This window comes from Pongo abelii, chromosome 2 (genome assembly GCF_028885655.2).
Source record: "Pongo abelii isolate AG06213 chromosome 2, NHGRI_mPonAbe1-v2.0_pri, whole genome shotgun sequence".
Lineage (NCBI taxonomy): Eukaryota > Metazoa > Chordata > Mammalia > Primates > Hominidae > Pongo > Pongo abelii.
Window position 1 is genome coordinate 15,611,473 of NC_085928.1, and position 19,243 is coordinate 15,630,715.

Below are 19,243 nucleotides of genomic sequence, written 5' to 3' on the forward strand. Positions count from 1 at the left end.
TGTTATTTGCATTATCTTCCTCTAGAAGCAATAAGCTGCTTTAGTGCCTGTAAGATAAAGAACCTTGAAAGATTCAAAGGAGTTTCTCCTTAAGATTTTAGTCTCATTCTTCTTTCTAGCCTATTATTTTTGGGGCATAGAACTCTTTCGTAATAGCCTCATCATGGCCAGGTATGCTGTCTCATGCTTGTATTCCTAGCATTTTGAGAGGCTGAGGCGAGAGAATTGCCTGAGCCCAGGAGTTCCAAACCAGCCCATGCAATATAGCAAGACCCCATCTCTAAAAACATTTTTTTTAAATTAGCTGAGCATGATGGCATGTAATTGTAGTCCTACCTACTCTACTCAGGAGGCTGAGGCGGGAGGATTGCTTGCACCCAGGAGTTTGAGGTTGCAGTGAGCTATGATCATGCCACCACACTCCAGCCTTAGTGATACACGAGACTGTGTTTCTTAAAATAAAATAGCCTCAGTAGTCTGTTCTTACGGTACTTTGTAATAGCTTGTTTCTGCATTTTTTCATTTCTAGCTTATGTGCAGTGTCAGTCCCTCTTTTTGCTAATGAAATCCTATTGCCTATTTAATAGGCATAAAAGACTTGATCTTAATTTGCATTTCTTTCATTACTTAGGAGATAATTTTCTATTAAAATTTTAGTTTCTCTTTTCAGTTTACACAAGGAAGATAGCAACCCTCTCATTTGTTGCAAATATTTTTCACATTGGATGGTGTACATTTAAAATCTGTTACAATTTTTGATGTGAAAACATGTTTCATGAAATTTTTATTTTCCCCTATAATTTCTTTATTTTTATGCTCATGCAGTCTTTTACCATCCCCAAGTCAGCTATTTTCTAATACTCTGCTTTATGATTCCTTTTAAAAATATTTACTCTTAAGTAGTTGCAAATTTATTTTGGTGACTTAGGGTTTATATTAGTTAGTCTGTTATTTCATTGCTATAAAGGAATACCTGGCCGAGCGTGGTGGCTTCTGCCTGTAATCCCAGCACTTTGGGAGGCCGAGGTAGGTGGATCACATGAGGTCGGGAGTTGAAGACCAGGCTGACCAACATGGAAAAACCCTGTCTCTACTAAAAATACAAAATTAGCTGGGCGTGGTGGCGCATGCCTGTAATCCCAGCTACTCAGGAGGCTGAGGCAGGATAATTACTTGAACCCAGGAGGCGGAGGTTGCGGTGAGCAGAGATTGTGCAATTGCGCTCCAGCCTGGGCAACAAGAGCGAAACTCTGTCTCAAAAAAAAAACGAAGAAAATATCGAAGACTGAGTAGTTTATAGAGAAAAGAGGTTTAATTGGCTCATGTTTTTGTAGGCCGTACAGGATGCATATAGTAGCTTCTGCTTCTGGGGAGGTCTCAGGAAACTTAAAATCATGGTGGAAGGTGAAGAGAAAAGCAGGCATGTCTTATGTGACGTGAGCAGGAGCAAAGAGTAGGAGAAGGTGCTACATACTGGAACAGAACCATGGGGATGGTGCTAACAATTCTTGAAGGATCCACCCCTATGATCCAGTCACCTCCTACCAGGCCCCACCTCCAACCTTGGGGATTACAATTCGACATGTGATTTGGGTGGGGACACAGATCCAAACCATATCAGGGTTAAGAACTGATTTTGAAAAAATTGTCTTTAATCTGTTTAGCTTTTTATTCCAGTTCTGTCATAGCCACAAGTCATTGGAAGAAAGGATTAACTTATGAATTAAATAGCTCCATTTGTTTCTAGAATAGATCTCTATTCTCTGTGTTTAGTGATTAATTCTTAAATTTGCCATATACTATTTTAATCAAACTTTTATTATTTTAGTTTCTAGTAGAGTAGGTCTCCTTCTTCATGTGTATTTGTGTTATCTCCTTCACTTTTATAAACTGATAGCTGAGGTCATATCTTTTTTATCTTTATATCCTATAAAGCACCTAATATACCTCATTAAGTATGTATTCGTTCATTGACTACCAAGTAGTGTGTTATCAGAGGACCTACAAATCTGAGACTCCTGACTTTTCTGGCCACTTGATATATTTACCCATTCAGAAGACTTAATGCTATTGGGATGGGAAAGTGAATGAGTGATGCTTTTGTAATTACTAATAGTAACATTATTGTATCTTATTAAGTACAGTTCAGCAGTTGTGAATGTGTACAGTGAAACTGTATTGATACTCTTAGAAACTAATTCTTACTAACAGTGAATACTTTTTTTTACCTGTATAAAGTTACTTATTTATAAAATTTCAAGGGGAGATGTTATGTCTTTCATAAAATGTGTTCCTTAAGTTAAACATTTATATTTAGAACAATACAATAAATAAAATTTTCAAACTTTTTCTTTTAGGTAATTCTGAATTGCTCAGCTCTGCAGAGTTTATTGCATTTGCTGAGTAGCCCAAAGGAATCTATCAAAAAGGAAGCATGTTGGACGATATCTAATATTACAGCTGGAAATAGGGCACAGATCCAGGTAACCTCATAGGACCTAACTTTTCTTTCAGTATTTTTATTGAAAAGTAAGGTTTTTTTCTCAGTCACCCTTTAAAACATATTTGTTTTCGGCTGGGCGTGGTGGCTTCTGCCTGTAATCCCAGCACTCTGGGAGGCTGAAGCCCGTGGATCACTTGAGGTCAGGAGTTCAAGACCAACCTGGTCAACATGATGAAACCTTGTCTCTACTAAAAATACAAAAAATTTAGCCAGTTGCAGTGGCAGATGCCTGTAGTCCCAGCTACGCGGGAGGCTGAGGGAGGAGAATTACTTGAACCTGGGAGGTAGAGGTTGTAGTGAACTGAGATTGTGCCACTGTACTCCATCCTGGGTGACAGAGCAAGACTCCATCTCAAAACAAAATAAAACAAAACATATATTGTTTTCATTATTGCTTTGAAGACCACTTTCAATGTTGTTGTCTTATTTCAGTCAGCTTTTTACTTTATCCTCACTTATAGATGTTAAGTCTTTTGAAATTTACACTTAAGCCTTCGTTTTTTCTGTTGCCTTTAATATTTGATGTTTCACCAAGATCCAAGAAATAGTTATCGGGGGAACCACCTCCAGTGTTTCACGTAGGCTCTTTTCTATTTTCCCTGAGTGTTGGCCGGTCTGAGAAATAAAGGGAAAGAGTACAAAAGAGAGAAATTTTAAAGCTGGCTGTTCAGGGGAGACATCACATGTCGGCAGGTTCCGTGATGCCCCCAAGCCACAAAACCAGCAAGTTTTTATTAGTGATTTTCAAAGGGGAGGGAGTGTATGAATAGGTTGTGGGTCACAGAGATCACGTGCTCACAAGGCAATAAAATATCACAAGGCAAATGGCAGAGCACTGGGCGAAATTAAAATTGCTAATGAAGTTTTGGGCATGCATTGTCATTGATAACATCTTATCAGGAGACAGGGTTTGAGAGCAGACAACCGGTCTGACTAAAATTTACTAGGCAGGAATTTCCTCATCCTAATAGGCCTGGGAGCGCTAAGGGAGACCGGGGCTTATTTCATCCCTTATCTGCAACCATATAAGACAGACATTCCCAGAGTGGCCATTTTAGAGACCTCCCCCTAGGAACGCATTCTCTTTCTCAGGGCTGTTCCTTGCTGAGAAAAAGAATTCAGTGATATTTCCCCTATTCACTTTTGTAAGAAGAGAAATAATGGCTCTGTTCTGCCTGGCTCTCAGGCAGTCAGACCTGATGGTTATCTCCCTTGTTCCCTGAACATCGCTGTTATCCTGTTCTTTTTTCAAGGTGCCCAGATTTCATATTGTTTAAACACACATGCTTTACGAACAATTTGTGCAGTCAGTGCGATCATCACAGAGTCCTGAGGTGACATACATCCTCAGCTTACGAAGATGACAGGATTAAGAGATTAAAGTAAAGACAGGCATGGGAAATTATAAGAGTATTGATTGGGGAAGTGATAAATGTCCATGAAATCTTCACAGTTTATGTTCAGAGATTGCAGTAAAGACAGGTGTAAGAAATTATAAAAGTATTAATTTGGGGGAACTAATAAATGTCCATGAAATCTTCACAATTTATGTCCTTCTGCCATGGCTTCAGCTGGTCCCTCCATTCGGGGTCCCTGACTTCCTGCAACAAATAATGTCTTGTATTTTCAAAATGTTTTGATGGGCTTTATGCTGAACACGATTGGCTTTAACTCTTTCCAAGTAAGATACTTATTTTTCTAGTGGATCCATGTAGTAGATTGCCTCAAATTTTCATGAATTTTTGGATACCCATTTTTCTTTAAATAGTTACTTGGTTTTTACTTTTGTCTTTGTATTGATGGGAGAGTAACTCAAGTGGACGACAAGCAGTGGGCCAAAGTGTTCAGCCTGGGCAATGTTCAAGGATGGAACAATGGGTAGGAAAAAAGATATAAACAGACATAGAGGGCCTTGGAGATGAATGGAAACAGAGAGGTCATCTAATCCAAAGTTTTCATTTACCACAATTGTGTGTGTGTGTGTGTGTTTGTGTGTGTGTATTGAAGCATCCATTACATTGTATCCCACAAATACATACAATTATTATTTGTCAATAAAAATAAAATTTGAATAAAAAGATGAAACGGCTCATGGAATTAAAATGATTTGCTCAAGAGCACCTCTAGTAAAATGACAGGACCAGGATTAGGTGTCTTTCCACTAATCAACTTTGTCAAACTTTGTTGACGTCCTTCACAGATATAATAAGAGTTTTTGACCAGGAAAGCATTTTGTCCCCAAAATGCTGAATTAGGAACTGAGATTAATAGCTATAACAATCTATAGCATTCATATGAGGTGATTTCATCTGTATTTGATTGCCTGTCACCACCAGGCTTTTTTATGCAGAACTTCTCAGTTTCTTAATATAGGAAATGATATAAACCCATGTTAGGTACTTGAGCCAGGGAGAAACAGGGAGAAAGTAATTTTGGGAAGGCTACTTTAGTGTTAGTACATGAATGGGATTGAGTAAAAGTACTCCATTCAACTATAAGGCTTATTTTGGTAATCTGGGAGGTGGTGGCTTGGAATAGCATGGCAATGCCAAAGGAAAGGAAAAAGATGGACTCAGGATTTTAAAAAGTGAGAATGTAAATTAATAGCCTTTGTGAACTAGAGAGGCTTAAAAGGAAACTTGATATAGCAGGCAGAAGATGTGTTTGAGGTGACTAGCAGACCTAACGTAAACTGCTGGCTACCCTGGGCTGATGCTCCAGTGAGAAGTGAGGACTAGAGAGTTTTCGCACATGGAAGTTTACATGCTGTGAGAGAATGGAATAGCAGAGGAGCAGAAAATTGAGCTCTTACAATTTGTTACTATGGGCAGAACAAAAGAGGAAAGTAAAAGAGAAAAGAGCTCAGAGAAAATAGGAGATTATAAGATCATAAACTCCAGGGAATATGTTTTCGGTGACACCAAGACAGAATAAGGATTAGGGATAGGCCGGGTGTGGTGGCTAACACCTGTAATCCCTGCACTTTGGGAGGCCAAGGTGGGCGGATCACCTGAGGTCAGGAGTTCAAGGCCAGCCTGGCCAACATGGTGAAGCCCCGTCTCTACTAAAAGTACAAAAATTAGCCGGTCTTGGTGGTGTGCGCCTGTAGTCCCAGCTACCCGGGAGGCTGAGGCAGGAGAATCACTTGAACCCAGGAGGTGGAAGCTGCAGTGAGCTGAGATTGCACCACTGCACTCCAACCTGGGCAACAGAGCAAGACTCCATCTCAAAAAAGAAAAAAAAAAGGTTAGAGATAATGACATAACTCTTTTCAATTTATTTCTGACAGGAGAAGGGGTGTTAATAGTCAAACTAGCTTAGAAATTATAATTAGTATCATGAATATTTTTATAAATCTCACAGTTTTTTCCATTTAAGTTTTTCTTTAATTTTAGACTGTGATAGATGCCAACATTTTCCCAGCCCTCATTAGTATTTTACAAACTGCTGAATTTCGGACAAGAAAAGAAGCAGCTTGGGCCATCACAAATGCAACTTCTGGAGGATCAGCTGAACAGATCAAGTGAGTACCAATCAGGCAGCATATTGTAAGTTAAAGAAAAATTATTATTGTGTCTATCACTTTATAACCTCCCACGTATTACCTAGAGTAAAAGATTAGCTGCCTTTGAGGGGAAAGGTAAGTGAGAGACGATCTTACCAAATAAGAATGTTTAGTTCCAGTCCTTAGGAAATTGTCCTTGGTGTCATAATTAGATGTGTATTTAATTCTTTATATTTCTCCCATTTCTTTTTGCTGAAAAATAATCCTGGGATATAAGAAATAAGGCATAGTTGAGGCTTGAGGCAATAGAAATCCTTGCTTCAACCTACTCTGGAGCTACTTGTCAGAAATATCTTGGGTAATATAGGTTACTTGTAGAACTTAGAGCCCAAGTTTAATAACTCACTCTTGCCCTTTTTAGTTTAGATGTCTTAATAGTAGAATTGGATCAGAATTGAAAGAGTGATATGTCTGAGAATAAAGTGCCAAATTTAGTAGAGGCAGGTATCTTCTAAAGTACTATGGTATTCAGTTGTTAAAGGGAGGAGCTGTAGCAGCTCAAGACTTAAATGGCTCCCTTGGTAGCAGCTTAGTGATTGATTGATTGATTGAGATGGAGACTCTCTCTGTTGCCCAGGCTGGAGTGCAGTGGCACCGTCTCGGCTCACTGCAACCTCCACCTCCTGGGTTCAAGAGATTCTCCTGCCTCAGCCTCCCTAGTAGCTAGGATTACAGGTGAGTGCCACCACACCCAGCTAATTTTTGTATTTTTAGTAGAGACGGAGTTTTGCCCTGTTGGCCAGGCTGATCTTGAATTCCGGAGCTCAGGCGATCCATCCGCCTCGGCCTCCCGAAGTGCTGGGATTACAGGTGTGAGCCATCATGTCCGACGAGCAGCTTATAAGCTTAATGAGTGGAAGAAAACATAAATATGGATGGGAATCAGTTCTTCAAAGGAGCATCATATAATTAAATGCAAAATTCAGGGCATCTAGTGTTTCAGATAGGGAAAAAAAGTAATGATGAAGAGAAAAATGGAGCCTAGACTCAGCCTATCTTAACTTTCTTTATGAGGAATCCAAAATTAGGGAAAGATGGTTTCAAATGAGTGCTAAAGCATTAACTGCTTACTCATACGTAATATCAGACAGACATAGCTACTACTTACATTGTTGCTTTGTGGACTGAATGTAGGCATTCATCAGATGCTAGTTTTGAGTGTTCTGTTTGGAATTAAAAAATAAAAATAGTCGTAACAAAGTACAGAAATTTATCAGGTAGAGAAAATAAGAAATATGTACCTGAAAGAATAAAATTACAAACAGATTAACATATGCAGTAGCTATTTTGGTGAAGTTCATCATGGGCAGGTTATTTCAGGGAGACAGAAGCACATTTGTCTTGTAGGTTTTTTCCAACCTCCAAAATTCTGGTTCTAGAGTACTATGATTTTAATTATGCTGTCACCAGATGGCAAAAATAATGAAGTACTATATAGTTACTTGAATAAGCTTTATGTTCAAATTCACATTTATAATTATTAATTGTCTCTATATTTTATAGTAAATATATTTTCTTAATTGAAATAAGCCAGGCCGGGTGCGGCGGCTCACACCTGTAATCCCACCACTTTGGGAGGCCAAGGCAGGCGGATCACAAGGTCAGGAGTTCGAGACCAGCCTGGCCATCAGGGTGAAACCCCGTCTCTACTAAAAGTACAAAAATTAGCCAGGTGTGGTGGCGTGCACCCGTAATCCCAGCTACTTGCAGGGCTGAGACTGGAGAATCGCTTGAACCCAGGAGGCAGAGGTTGCAGTGAGCTGAGATCATGCCACTGCACTCCAGCCTGGGTGACAGAGTGAGACTCCGTTTCAAAAAAAAAAAAAAAAAAAAAAAAGACATATTTTATTATGCCATCTTTCATGAGAAAGTATTCAGGAGTATTTTGCTCTGTTAGAGAAGCGTAGAATTGCTACTGTCCCTTTTTAAAATTTAGCATAGCTATTTATAATGAAATTAATTATCAATCTCCTAGCAGTTTCTTCTTCCTCACATGAAGAGTTATCTTGAAAGAACGTCACAAAAATATTACAGTCCAAATTACAAAAAACAAACTGACTTTATCACTTATAAAAGACATCTATCTGGCTTCTGCTTATTCTTGTTGCAGATACCAGATTTGAATGCAAGAAACAATTAGTATATTTTAGGAAATATCTTGGCCGGGCGTGGTGGCTCATGTCTGTAATTCCAGCACTTTGGGAGGACAAGGCAGGCAAATCACTTGAGGTCAGGAGTTCGAGACCAGCCTAGCCAACATGGAGAAACCCTGTCTCTACAAAAATTAGCTGGGCGTGTTGGTGTTCTCTTGTAGTTCCAGCTACTTGGGAGGCTGAGGTGGAAAAATTGCTCGAACCCAGGAGGCAGAGGTTGGTTGTAGTGAGACAAAAGATTGTGCCACTGCACTCCACCCTCGGAGACAGAGTGAGAGACTCTGTCTCAAAAGATAAAAGAGAATGTTTTAGGAAATACCTAGAATTTTAGGTTGAATATAATCAAATGTTATATATAACATTTGTTCTTAATGAGGAATAAGGATTATTAACTGACATTAGAGAAAGATTCGTCAAAGAAGTGAGACTTACCATTTGTATAGAGATTTGGCAATTTTGGAGGGGAGACTAGCATGAGGAAAAGTGAGAGAATGTAGTGTTTTTGGAGGTGGCAGGTCAGTCTTGCTATAGGTCATTCTTTCACAAGGATGGTTAAGTAATCGACTGGTGAATACTGGGATGAAAGCCTCAGTCTTGGGTATTGGGAAGACTTGGCCTGTCTAAGCTCATGAATGACACGAAGTAAGGCCTGTGTCTAGGTTCATTATTTTTCTGTATGGATGTTCAGTTGTTTTAGCACTGTTGAAAATGTGGAATCTCTTCTCCATTTAATTACCTTTGCTCTTCTGTTAAAGATCAGTTGACTGTTTTTGTGTGGGTGTGTTTCTGGGCCTTCTTATTGTGCGGGTGTGTGCATGAATTTGCAGTTTATCTGAGAAACCAAACACACACACACACACACACGTAGTACAGTATAGGAAGTCCTCACTTAATGTCATTGATAGGTTCCAGGAAACTTTGACTTTAAGAGAAACATTGTATATATCAAAACCAATTTTATCATAGGCTAATTAATATAAATCAGTTTAGTTACTACGTGATATTTCTGGTCAAGGAAACATCACCAACCTTCAAAATATAGACCCAAAAACCTTCTAATATTAAACATTGAAACGTCAGCTATACATAAATGTAAGAAAGATTAATAAAAACAAGTATGATAATTATTATCCAATTTTTGGTGAATCCGTGAATGATGGCAGTAGTAGTGGTGGTGGGTTAAATCAAAGAATACATATTTACAAAACAAAAGTTATGAGCATCTCCTACCATCCTACCACCACACAATTAAAAAAGCAACAATAACATATAAAAAAGGATTCCCAGCACTAAAGAATTTAATGAATGAAATAAAAATACAGTTGAGATCTTCAACAGTGGATTAGCTCAAGCAGAAGAAAGAATTACTAAACTTAAGATAGGTCTTTTGAAATAACCCAGTCAGACATACATGAATGAATGAATGAATGAATGAATGAATGAATGAATGAATGAATTAATTAATGAATAAAAAAAGAATTTAAAAAAGAAAGCCTAAATGGCATCTAGGATACCATCAGGGGAACAAACATTCAAGTATTGTGAATGTCTGGGCCCTCTATTTTGTTCCACTGGTTTTTTGTTTGTTCTTTCACCAATACCACACTGTCTTGATTAGATTATAGTAAGTTGATAATGTCATTCTTCCAACTTTGTTCTTCAGTATTGTATTGACTATTCTGGGCCTTTTGCCTTCCCATATAAACTTTAGAATCAGTTTGTTGGTATCCATTAACTTGCTGGGATTTTGTTTGGGAGTATCACATTGAATCTATAGATCAAGTTGGGAAGAATTGCCATCTAAACAATATTGAGTCTTGTCCGTGAGCATGGAATATTTCTCCATTTTTTTTTTTTTTTAGATCATCAGTTTTGTAGTTTTCCTCATATATATCCTGTTGTGCATATTTTATTAGATTTACACTTTTTTGATGCTGATGTAAATGAGATTCTTTTTTTTTTTTTTTTTTTTTTTTTTTTTTTTTTGAGACAGAGTTTCGTGCTCTTTCGCCCAGGCTGGAGTGCAGTGGCACGGTCTCAGCTCACTGCAACCTCTGCCTCCTGGGTTCAAGCAATTCTGCTTCAGCCTCCCAAGTAGCTGGGAATACAGATGCCCGCCGCTATGTCTCGTTAATTTTTGTATTTTTAGTAGAGGCGTGGTTTCACCATGTGGGCCAGGCTGGTCTTGAACTCCTGACCTCAGGTGATCCACCCGCGTTGGCCTCCCGAAGAGTTGGAATTACAGGCTTGAGCCACCACGCCTGGCCTGTTTGCTGAGTTTTTATCATGAATAGGTATTGGATTTTGTTAAATGCTTTTTTGCATCTGTTGGAATGATCATAAGTTGATTACATTGATTCAATTTTTTAAAATGATGGCTCAGCCTGGCATATTTGGAATAAATCCACTTGGTATATAATTCTTTGTATACATTCTTGGATTTGATTTGATAATGTTTTGTTGAGGATTTTTGTATTCATGTTCATGAGACATATTAGTCTGTAATTTTCCTTTCTTATAATGTCTTTATTTAATTTTGGTATTGGGGAAGTGCTGGCCTCAAAGATTGAGTTAGGAAGTATCCCCGCTGTTTGTTTTCTGGAAGAGATGGTAGAATACTAGTATCGTTTTGTCCTTAAATGTTTGCCAGAATTCACCAGTGTGAAACCCTCATCCTGATGTTTTCTATTCTGGTAAGTTATTAATTAATGATTCAATGTATTTAATACATGTAAGCCTGTTCACATCATTCATTTCTCCATGAGTGAGTTTTGGTGGTTTGTGTCTTTCAAGAAATTGTTCATTTTATCATCTGAATGATCAAATGTGTGAGCATCGAGTTGTTTGTAGTATTCCTTTATTATCCTTTTAATATCCATGAGATCAAGTGATGATTCTCTTTCATGATATTAGTAATTTTATCTTTTCTCCTTTTTTCTTGTTTGGCTAGAGATTTATTTTTGTATATTTTTGAATTCTTCCTCCCCCACACAAAAAAGCAACATGTGAGAAAGAAATAGATTAGCACTAGCAGTAAGTTTCAAAATAACCTTACCAAACATCCACATAATACAACTGGATTCATTATCCCTGCCTCTCTGTACTCAACTTGAGAAACCAGAATGATAAAAAATGACATGACTATTTACTGTGAATGTGATACAGTAATCATGTCTCTGAAGTTCAAGTATGATTAATCTTGATTGCATATGGTTATACATTTTGCTTGAATTAAAGGAAAAATACCGGTTCTAGAATCCTCTGACATTTGTTTATTCTTCCCACAACTTACTTTACTAAAATTCTAATCATCTTTGAAAGATTTGGCCTATCAGGCTTGTGCTGGCTTTTAGCACCAAGAGTGTCATGTTTGAGAGGTGTGGCTATCTATGGAAACAAAGATGAAATTACTCAAACCTGTACTATTTTGATGAGTCGCTCATTTCAAGGTATTAATAAGTGAGTATTCCTGTTTTTGGAATGCATAAATTGTGAAGAGAAAAGAATGGAGAAAGGTACCAGAGAACTGGTTTGGGATAATTTATTTAGAGGGTTTTTTGTTTTTGTTTTGTGAAAAGGTATAGCTTGTATGGTTGAAAGAGTGCCTGTTTTTTTTTTTGTTTTTTTTTTTTAAGTCTCTGCAGTGAAGTTGAGGATGACTTGCTCACTAATTTCATAAGTTTAACAAAATAAAAAGTTTTGTTTGACTACATTATTCTTTGTATTTAGGTACCTAGTAGAACTGGGTTGTATCAAGCCCCTCTGTGATCTCCTTACGGTCATGGACTCTAAGATTGTACAGGTTGCCCTAAATGGCTTGGAAAATATCCTGAGGCTTGGAGAACAGGAAGCCAAAAGGAATGGCACTGGCATTAACCCTTACTGTGCTTTGATTGAAGAAGCTTATGGTAAGATGCTTTGGTTGAAGAAGTTTATGGCCAAGAATGAATTGGGTCATAGATAGAGTTCAGTAAAAACAATACTACTACTGCTAGGCACTGGATGAAAAGAGGACTGTTAGGAAATTGCTGCTTCTGCAGACTGGATGTTGCTTGCATATGTATTTAAGATGTCAGTTTATAATACTAGCTTTCAGATGTAATCCCAGCAGTCATTTCTGTGCTATTATAAAATACTTATGAGATACAAACAATCTTTCTTTACATCAAGAACAGAGATATATGACAAAATATAGTTTGGGAATATATAGTTATGGAATTTCCAATATTTATTGAAGTTTTCAATAAAGATTTTCCTTTATTCTTCATTTTAGGTCTGGATAAAATTGAGTTCTTACAGAGTCATGAAAACCAGGAGATCTACCAAAAGGCTTTTGATCTTATTGAGCATTACTTCGGGACTGAAGATGAAGACAGCAGCATTGCACCCCAGGTTGACCTTAACCAGCAGCAGTACATCTTCCAACAGTGTGAGGCTCCTATGGAAGGTTTCCAGCTTTGAAGCAATACTCTGCTTTCACGTTCCTGTGTCAGACCAGGCTACCCAGTTGAGTCCTCTTGTGGAGCCCACAGTCCTCATGGAGCTAACTTCTCAAATGTTTTCCATAATACTGTTTGCGCTCATTTGCTTGCCTCGCGCACCTGCTCTCTTATACACATCTGGAAAACCTCCGGCTCTCTGTGGTGGAATACCCTTCTAATAAAAGGGTAACCAGAACGGCCCACTCTCTTTACGGAAAAATCCCTAGGCTTTGGAGATCCGCACTTACATTAGAGTTATGGGAATATACACATATTAATGTGACTCCCTTTTTCTTGTGGGGGAATAAAAGAGGACTCCTCCTCATTCCCTTTAACATGGGGGAAAAAACTGACATTAAAAGATGAGACTAAATCTTTATCTTGAATTTTACACAACTACTTACGACAAGGGAGATGTTTAGACCTGTTGTGTATACTTCAGAGTACTTTTCATGAGTTCTTCCACAGTGAACCCTTGGATTACCTGGTGGCTTTTTCTAGCCAAATTTGCATTAGTCCTTACTGAGATTGGATGGTTTTCTTTCCTCTATTGGCGCCATTCTTCAGATATTAAAGTTAAACCATCCACTCCCTCACCTTCAGCCTTCAGTGAATGTGCTTTCTAGTTGTCAGGAATGCTGAAGAATTAACACTTTGACTCCTAAATGTGATACTGGTTTGTAGATTCCCTTAGAGCAGAAAGGAGAGGGGCACATATTAATTTGTATCGCTTTTGCTTCTCTTTGGTCTTTTGTATCTTAGAATTTGGAAGTGGTTCATTTCTGTTGCTGGTATGAGGATTTCGAATACTTAGTAATCGAAAACCATATCCTGTAATTTAATTAAAAAAACTAAGGAAGAAAAAACCCTCCAATTTTCCCAAATGCAATCAGTGTAACTAGGGGCTGTGTTTCTGCATTAAAACAAATGTTTCAGGCTTTGTGGTCCTGATCAAGGTCCTCATTAAAAAATTGGAGTTCACCCTAGGTGCTTTTCCTCTCTGTGACTGGCAGATAACACATACTTTTGAAAGTAACTTTGGGATTTTTTTCTTAGGTGCAGCTCGATTCTAATCTTTTCGTGCTGCATACAATTCCTTTAATGTAGCATCCTTATCTGAAAGAAATAACCATCTTCTCAACACGACCTGCTTAACCCAAATAAGAACAGTGATCTTATAATCTCATTGTTCCCTAATCATTTTATTTCATCTCCTGCTAGTACTGTGCCGCTTCCCCCTCCCCCCACACAAAATAAAAACAGTATCTGCCTTCTGGCTCATTTAATGATGACTGCAATCTGTACCTGCAAATGGCTCTTCCAGTACTGTGTTCAGTGATCCACATTTGTGCTTGGACTGGAATGAAAAAATACGCTTAATTGCCAAGAGAACTGCAAATGAGTTCAATACGACTTCTCGGTGCTAGTTGGCCATCTTGACTCAATGTTGGGATACACTACCAGAGAAGATTTTTTTGTTGATGTGCTGTTCAAAGTGAATTCTGAAGGAAAAGGTTGCTCACCTCTGTTTCAGAGCATACCCTTTTAAACCTTTTTAGACTTGTCCTCTTCTAGAATTCATTATAACCCCAAAGTGTAAAAACTATTTGGAAGTTGCCCCTGACAAGCTATTATACATCTCTGGTAAATCCTGCTGAATGTAAGGGATATTCAGAGCTTTTCATACCTCATCATGATGTTATTTAAGCAGCCAACTTATGTGACCTGATTTAAACTTTTAAAAAATCCACTTCATTCAAACTAGAAAGAGTCAAAGACAAAGGACATTTATCAGCCAAGAGTGTGACGCATTCTTCGCATCTAGTCTGTAGTAGTGTCTGTGCTCTGGGATGGATACCGTCTGATGTCTGTCTGTTATTGATGGCGCAGCCACTGCAAAACTAGTCAACTCCCATCTATAACTGTTACTTTTTCTAGTGCTGCTTTGTGCTGAGAGAACATTTTAGTTTACTGCACTTGACCTGTAAAAGACTTTGATTCTTTGTAATTTTAGAGATAAATTAGTTGGTTAATTTAAAGAAGAAATTTCAATGTTGCCTTTACATCACATTAAAATATAACTTCTTTCAGAAGGATAATAGAAGCACTGATTCATAGTAAAAATCTTGTTTTTAGCTTTGACTTTTTTGTGGCTGTTTTTTTAAATTGTAAATTACTAGTAACATGTCATTTCTATAGAATGTTTTAAATTATGTACCTTCCATTGGATAGTTAAAATAATTTCATTTTATAAGCCAATTTGAGTGGGAAAAATACAAAGCACACAGTTGTCTCCCCACATTAGGAAGAGTAGTGTGCATTCGGACATTCGGAATTTTTGCTAGCAGTTGGAGATGTTTCAGTGAGTGAATTAAAACAAAGTCTATTTAACTGATGTGATCTATTTTGTGTCTAAAACAGAGGAATTTATCTTGTCCTAGAAGTTCATGAACTATAAGATCTAAGTTTTTTTTTTTTTAACAATAAAATGATTTTTTCTTAAAGTATCAAAGTTGGAATTGGCTAAAAATGAAATAGCATAACTCACATGTGTTGGAACTTGGTACTGAAGCAGCCTTTTTGGTAACAGAAATGACATTTTAAGGGGTAACTGTAAATCCTGTTTTTAGTTCTTTGCCTGTCAGATTCTGTTAACTTAGTTTAAATTCACTGAATACCCTACCACTAAGGCGTTGCTCATTACAAAAGCATGTTAATTTCAATACAGGAAAACTCTTTTGTAGTTTTATATATGGATTGGGGAAAGTGGCTTTGTTTTACTTTTCCTTTTTATTCCCCTCCATCCTCCAAACTTCCAATCTATATTATTTGTAATGAGAACTTTGGTGGGGGAAAAAAAGCATTAAGAGAATTTTGGATGTAAAGGCATCTGGTATCTGATGGACCAGCAGGTAGATGTGGTTGGATTGAGAAATTCTGGGTAAGGTAGATGATAGAAGAAAGAGATTTTAGGAGACAGAGTTCTCTGTGGAACACTTTCTTTCATGTTCCCCTTTTAAACGCTTCTCTTTGTCAGTTCCGCTTTTGAAAACTCTATTGCCCTAGGATTGTTTCTTCCATATGACAGATGAAGGTTATTGGCTCTGAGTCATTTTCGGCATTATCGTCACAGATAAAAATATTGGCAATTAATCTCATAAAAAATCTGAATTATTCCAGATTTCTGCCGATTTTTTGCCTAAGAAACAATATGTAAGTATATTTTATAAACCAAACTTTGTCAACCAAATCTCCTATTGTACGTCTACCCACAGGCAACTTTGAATTTACTTCTCTAGTGCTAAATAAACATTTCAGCGATTTAATCCCCCAACTAGGGGATGCATTATGAAAAGGTTTTCCTGGAGTCAACGGGTTTTTCTTTCTCACTAGTTTTGTGAAAATTTTTATATCAATAGGCAAATCATTATAACTTTTTAGGGGTTGATGGTTTTTAAGTTTATTGGAAATTGTAGTGTCTAAGGATGATGTTCAGTGAAGAAAAGGGATCCACTTTTAGAAACCAGCATTGTTTGCTTTCAACTTTCATACTGTATGCTAACTCCTACATTCCAAAATGTGCTCATTTGCAGACACAGGTATGCCTATATACATGGAAGTCTCAAATCTGAATTTTTATCCATCTCAATATGACCATTTCTCTCTGTTGTGAGCTGAACAGATTAAGTATGTATCTGCCAGGTTGGGAAATATTTTGGTCTATCTTTTCCTGTCATCAGAAGTTAAAGTAATTTAAAAAAATTATCAAAGGTCAGATGTGACTACTACAGTAAGTTGGCTATCATAAAGAATATTCCATAAAATGTTTTATCTGTCGTACAAAATTACTGGGTTTATGGCCAGACGTGGTGGCTCATGCCTGTAATCCCAGCACTTCAGGATTACAGGTTATATACAGGTTATAACAACAGATACCAGGACATCAGAATGTCTGATAAAGCAAATATTTATATGCCAATTTAAAATATCAAATTGCTACTGGACATAAAATACATCTGGAAGCTTGGGGTAAGAAGAAAGAAAAGTAATGTTGCGTTCTGTTTTCAACTAAGGGTAAACGAAGTCCCAGAGTGTTTTCCCTATGGGTCAAATTAAGGTAACATGTCTTTATTTGATCATCTGTTGTACACCAGATACCTGACTAAGGGCTTTCCTTTTTTCTCATGTAATCTTCCAAATGTTCTTTGATAATTATCACTGTATTATAGGTGACAAAGTGAAGACTTAAGAGAAATTACTTTGCCCCAAGGTTACAACACTTAGATGGCTGTCCAGGGGAGGGGAAGAGCGCTGCAAATTCTGTGTCTTGAAGAAAGCAGCGGCCACACAGTAGTTCCATGCCCAGGAACTCCCAGAACTAGACTTGGCAACCACAGCTGGGCCAGCCTTTTTTGTTAGAGCATTCTTCCTGACTCTTGCTCACCATCAGCACCCTTAAAAGGACGAAATCAGGCTTAAGTTGCTTTTAGGTTACACAGACGAGTTAGGCCCTCTCAGGCCAAACATCTTTCCTCTTCTGTGGTGCTAAAATTCTGTGTGACCACACAAGTATGGTAATAGGTTTTGTGTGTGTGTGTGTGTGTGCGCAAATGATTTTGTGTTTAGTAAAATAATGGCTAAACACATGGATCCATTCAAACGCACAAATGTGGAAGGTATTGACACAGAAGGAAAGGCTTTGAAGAATTACTGCCTCAGGAAGCAGTGCCATGGATGTGAATTTAACACAGTCTACTTTTCCTAAAGGAATATCATCCCAAGGAATGTCAAAAATTAAAATAACCTTTTAATGTACTGGTGGTTGAGTATTTCTGCTTTACCTCACGTCATTCTGACCACTCTACATCCTGCTTCAAAGTGTTCTGACACTTAGATTTGGAATGGCTCTAATGATTCTTTGTACTTGAATGTGGTCTGTCAGGCCATGGGTGAGTGCCTTGCACATAGCAGACATTCAATAAATACTAAATGAAGGAATATGCATGCATCTTTGTGATGTTAGTAAAGGGTGCTTGATAACAAAAGAAAATTCAAAGGAATTCCTTTATGCTGTTACTTGAAACCAGGATTAACATCTTAAGCAAATGTCTCAACATGTAAGTGTTTTATATGCAGTTACTTTTCAGAAGACATGATTTGACCTGAAGTTTACAAAATCAAACATTGTCATAGCAGAAGTCTGGTATTTAAAAACAAACAAAGTGTCTTAGAAAAGCTAGTGGCCGGGCGCGGTGGCTCATGCCTGTAATCCCAGCACTTTGGGAGGCCGAGGCAGGTGGATCATGAGGTTAGGAGATCGAGATCATCCTGGCTAATACGGTGAAACCTCGTCTCTACTAAAAGTACAAAAAATTAGCCGGGCGTGGTGGCGGGCGCTTGTAGTCCAGCTACTCGGGAGGCTGAGGCAGGAGAATGGTGTGAACCCAGGAGGCAGAGCTTGCAGTGGGTGGTGATCGCGCCACTGCACTCCAGCCTGGGCGACAGTGCAAGACTCCATCCAAAAAAAAAAAAAAAAAAAAGCTGGTGGGTATATTTTACAGTAAAGAAAAAAATTTATTAATATCCAACCAATGTGGAAGCTGCTGGTTGCCTTAGGCTGTTAAACAGGGATTTTTCCTTTTTACATATTGTACGTATCGCATAAGTGACAGATGAGTAGAAACAAAGATGATTTATTTCTTCATGACTGCTTCTCTTCTATTTTGTTGAAGAGATTCTACTGACCAAGTATTTTATTCTGAAAACAAAAAACATTTGAGGCAAAACATAGCCTTAGTTCCTGTAGACTACATTGTTTTATAAATTGTACAAAATTACTGGGTTTATGTCCGGACGTGGTGGCTCATGCCTGTAATCCCAGCACTTTGGGAAGCCAAGGCAGGCAAATCACTTGAGGTCAGGAGTTCGAGGCCAGCCTGGCAAGCATGGCGACACCCTGTCTCTACTAGAAATAAAATTAGCCATCGTGCCACACGCTTGCAATCCCAGCTACCCAAGAGGTCGAGGTAGGAGAATCGCTTGAATCCAGGAGGTGGAGGTTGCAGTGAGCCGAGACTGCACCACTGCACTCCAACCTGGCTGACAGAGCAAGACTCCGTCTCAAAAAAAAAAAAAAAAAAAAAAATCACTGGGTTTACAAGTTTATTAAAGATAGCTTGAATGATTGTTGCCCCATTTCAGTTGCATTTTTAAGGAGTCATTGTTTTCTCTAATTTTAAATTAATATACAGTCATTTCTGTGATTGATTTTTGCAGAAAGTAAAATTACTCATTTAATTCTTTATTCATATCCACTTAACCTGCAGAAGGCCAATGGAGTCCACTGGGAGTCCTCAGTAAGGATCACTGCTTTACCCACCACTTGGGCCCAGCATTATTAAGATAAAATGATGGGTAAGGAGAAAACAGAAACCCAAAAGACCATAGTGGGTGGTGAGAGAACAGGACCAGGTTTGAGAGAGACCTGCGCAGGCTGAGGTGTAAACTACCAGAGTGTGGAATGTTGCAAGATTAAGTTATG

The 19,243-nt window shown here is 38.0% G+C and overlaps 1 protein-coding gene and 1 long non-coding RNA gene across 3 annotated transcripts in view; one reads left to right on the top strand and one right to left on the bottom strand.

Annotated features, from left to right (window-relative positions):
- Positions 1-14,844, top strand: part of KPNA1 (karyopherin subunit alpha 1) — a 90,654-nt gene extending 75,810 nt beyond the window's left edge. The window contains exons 11-14 of one of the 2 annotated variants that reach the window (XM_009238466.4): positions 2,358-2,483; positions 5,899-6,026; positions 11,951-12,129; positions 12,495-14,844. In XM_009238466.4, coding sequence (XP_009236741.1) covers positions 2,358-2,483; positions 5,899-6,026; positions 11,951-12,129; positions 12,495-12,682 — 621 coding nt within the window. In that variant the 3' untranslated portion in view covers positions 12,683-14,844. 2 annotated transcript variants of the gene reach the window in all.
- Positions 6,022-9,684, bottom strand: LOC129058465 (uncharacterized). Its single transcript, XR_008523571.2, has 3 exons — positions 7,310-9,684; positions 7,177-7,231; positions 6,022-6,913 (listed from the first exon to the last, which is right to left on the bottom strand). It is a non-coding gene; the product is annotated as an uncharacterized LOC129058465 (long non-coding RNA).
- Positions 14,845-19,243: the final 4,399 nt, after the last annotated feature.